Source organism: Limulus polyphemus, unplaced genomic scaffold, assembly GCF_000517525.1.
Source record: "Limulus polyphemus unplaced genomic scaffold, Limulus_polyphemus-2.1.2 Scaffold1397, whole genome shotgun sequence".
In the NCBI taxonomy this organism is placed as follows: Eukaryota; Metazoa; Arthropoda; class Merostomata; order Xiphosura; family Limulidae; genus Limulus; species Limulus polyphemus.
The window spans coordinates 240,969-243,865 of NW_013667007.1; the positions used below are offsets into that span (position 1 = coordinate 240,969).

General features: G+C 32.2%; 1 protein-coding gene across 3 annotated transcripts in view; it reads right to left on the reverse strand.

Annotated features, from left to right (window-relative positions):
* The window catches only part of LOC106463400, an 88,496-nt gene that overhangs the window by 47,470 nt on the left and 38,129 nt on the right, over positions 1-2,897 (reverse strand). For all 3 annotated transcript variants that reach the window (XM_022390880.1, XM_022390879.1, XM_022390881.1), the window contains one exon: positions 1,652-1,780. In XM_022390880.1, coding sequence (XP_022246588.1) covers positions 1,652-1,780 — 129 coding nt within the window. The remainder of the gene's footprint in view (positions 1-1,651; positions 1,781-2,897) is intronic.

Below are 2,897 nucleotides of genomic sequence, written 5' to 3' on the forward strand. Positions count from 1 at the left end.
AGACATGAGAAAAACATTGCTTTACAAACCTTAAGACTTAAAAAAAAAAATTGATATTTTGCGTATGAAAGCATTGTAATATTTATCAATAATGTGCCAAATTTTGTTAACATTCACCTACTAATTTAAAAGTTATAGCATGAAAAATATAAAAAGCACAAAATTGTTATGAGGTTAGTCCGAGGGATCAAGCCCATGCTGAAAGAGTTAAAACCTTGGTAGCCCTGCCATCAAGTTAAATCTAAGTATATGATACTTTTGAATCCTTGTTAGCCAAATAAGTTCAGTCCAAGTAGGTGTTTCCTTTGAATCCTTGCCATACAAGTTCAACTTAAGTAGATGATTCCTTTGAACATTTTAATGTAACTAGAGTGGTTAAAAGAATAGAAATTTATTGCCTTATTGTTATGGAAATTTTTTTAAATATTCCTAAATACCATTATATTATATGAGAATGAACACTTGTGAACTTAACCTACCAACACGAAACATTCCTAAATACCATTATGTTAGATGAGAATGAACACTGTGAACTTACCCTACTAACACGAAATATTCCTAAATACCATTATGTTAGATGAGAATGAACACTTGTGAACTTACCCTACTAACACGAAATATTCCTAAATACCATAATATTAGATGAGAATGAACACTTGTGAACTTATCCTACTAACACTAAATATTTCTAAATACCATTATATTAGATGTGAATGAACACTTGTGAACTTACCCTACTAACACTAATTTTACTCTTTGTTTTAAGTGTGTCATAGAGTTTTCAGTGACACTGTAGAGATATGTCTGATGTCAGAATAGACATACCAATAGACAAGCATATCAGGAACTCTCCATGAGCTATAATGCTGTTGTACTTTAACAAATGAGGAAATGTCAAGGGTTATTATGGAGCACTTCCATTGTTATGGCTTGAAGTGTTGTGACTTTTCCTTACAAATACAATAAACTTCACTTTCATTAACATTTATTGAAAGATAATTTAACTATTTTCCAAATATATTCCATAATTTGTTGACCACTGATTTATTTTGTCCATTACATATTAATCAGTTTCTAATACCACGTAAGTTAATTACACAAGTACAAACAAATTTAATAGTAAATTGAAAAACAATCATTTATAAGTATAATGAAGTAGTTAATTTTTGGGGAATATACATGTTTTGACATAGTTCTGTCAAAACATGTAGTATGTCCCCCAAAATAAAAACACTTTATTATGCTTATAAATCATTCTTTGTAAATTTACTATTATATTAGCATAATGTTCTTCCATACATAAGTGTGTTGTACAGCTACTTTTTCCACAGTAAAAATAACAAATGTAGCAGCAAATAACATGCATTAAACTACTTTTTATTTACATATAAACACATTTCTTTACTCAAAAATAATACACTTCAAATCAATGCACTGTATCCACTGGCTAAAATCAGTAGATCTGTAAATATGCTTTGGTTTTTAACTAAAATATTTGAAGAGTTTTAATTAAAAATAAGATATAATCAGCTCACAGAAAGACCAAAATATAAAATTCTTAAATAGGCAATAGTCCTTTAATACTTTTTGTGTTACCCATTTTCCATCAACCTACAATTTAAAATCTAGACAACTTCTTTCTTTACCATACCCGTTCGATTTCTTTCCAAATAAGTGGTTCTCCATCTTCATCAATGTTTTCATATGTGTGGTTGTCAATGACCCTCAGCTGTTGCTCAAAAAGGGCACCAACTGCTCTGTGAACCAGGATATACTGCTCCTGTAATATTCGTAGATAAGAATGTTTAACAAGATAACTAACTGGTAGTTATTTTTGACTCAGAACTGCATGCAATGTGTCCATACTACTGATAACTTGAAAAAAATATTATACCAAAATATTCCTAAATACCATTATATTAGATGAGAATGAACACTTGTGAATTTTCCCTACTAACACTAAATATTCCTAAATACCATTATATTAGATGAGAATAAAAACTTTGAACTTACCCTAATAACACCAAATATTCCTAAGTACCATTATATTAGATGAGAATGAACACTGTGAACTTAACCTACTAACACCAAATATTCCTAAATACCATTATATTAGATGCGAATGAACACTGTGAACTTACTCTACTAATACCAAATATTCCTAAATACCATTATGTTAGATAAAAATGAACACTTGTGAATTTTCCCTACCAACACCCACAAGTAGCTAAACTATAACTTATACATTTTTATTGACAGTGAAAGTTACTGTTCATTAACCCTTTCACTGGGACTTCCCAGTACACTGGTAAATGTACGTCCTAGCCACAGTGAATGGGTTAAGGCAAAATCAGAACAAATCAAGCTTCTGGAAGAAGATTTGTCCATCAAAATAAAATCATGATCAATGAAGTATTAAAAGGCCCTACAATAGTTACTATGATCTCATCACACTGTGCACGTCTTCACCATTTACTCTTGAGCACGAAATCAGTGTGAGAACAGACTGATCATTATGTTCTCCAGAGCTCAAACAAAGAACATAAAACTGGGATCAACTTCAAGGATGAATTTTATGTCCACTTCACCTATCAGACACAGTGGGTCAGCTGGAAGGTCCTATACTGAAGGAATCAGGAAATATCCAGGACTCCATCCAGATCCCCATGCACACACCAACAGTTTGTTGATCCCCAACACATTAACACACACGCACCAACAGTTTGTTGATCCCCAACACGTTAACACACACACCAACAGTTTGTTGATCCCCAACACATTAACACACACACACCAACAGTTTGTTGATCCCCAACATGTTAACACACACACTCCAACAGTTTGTTGATCCCCAACACGTTAACACACACACCAACAGTTTGTTGATCCCCAACACA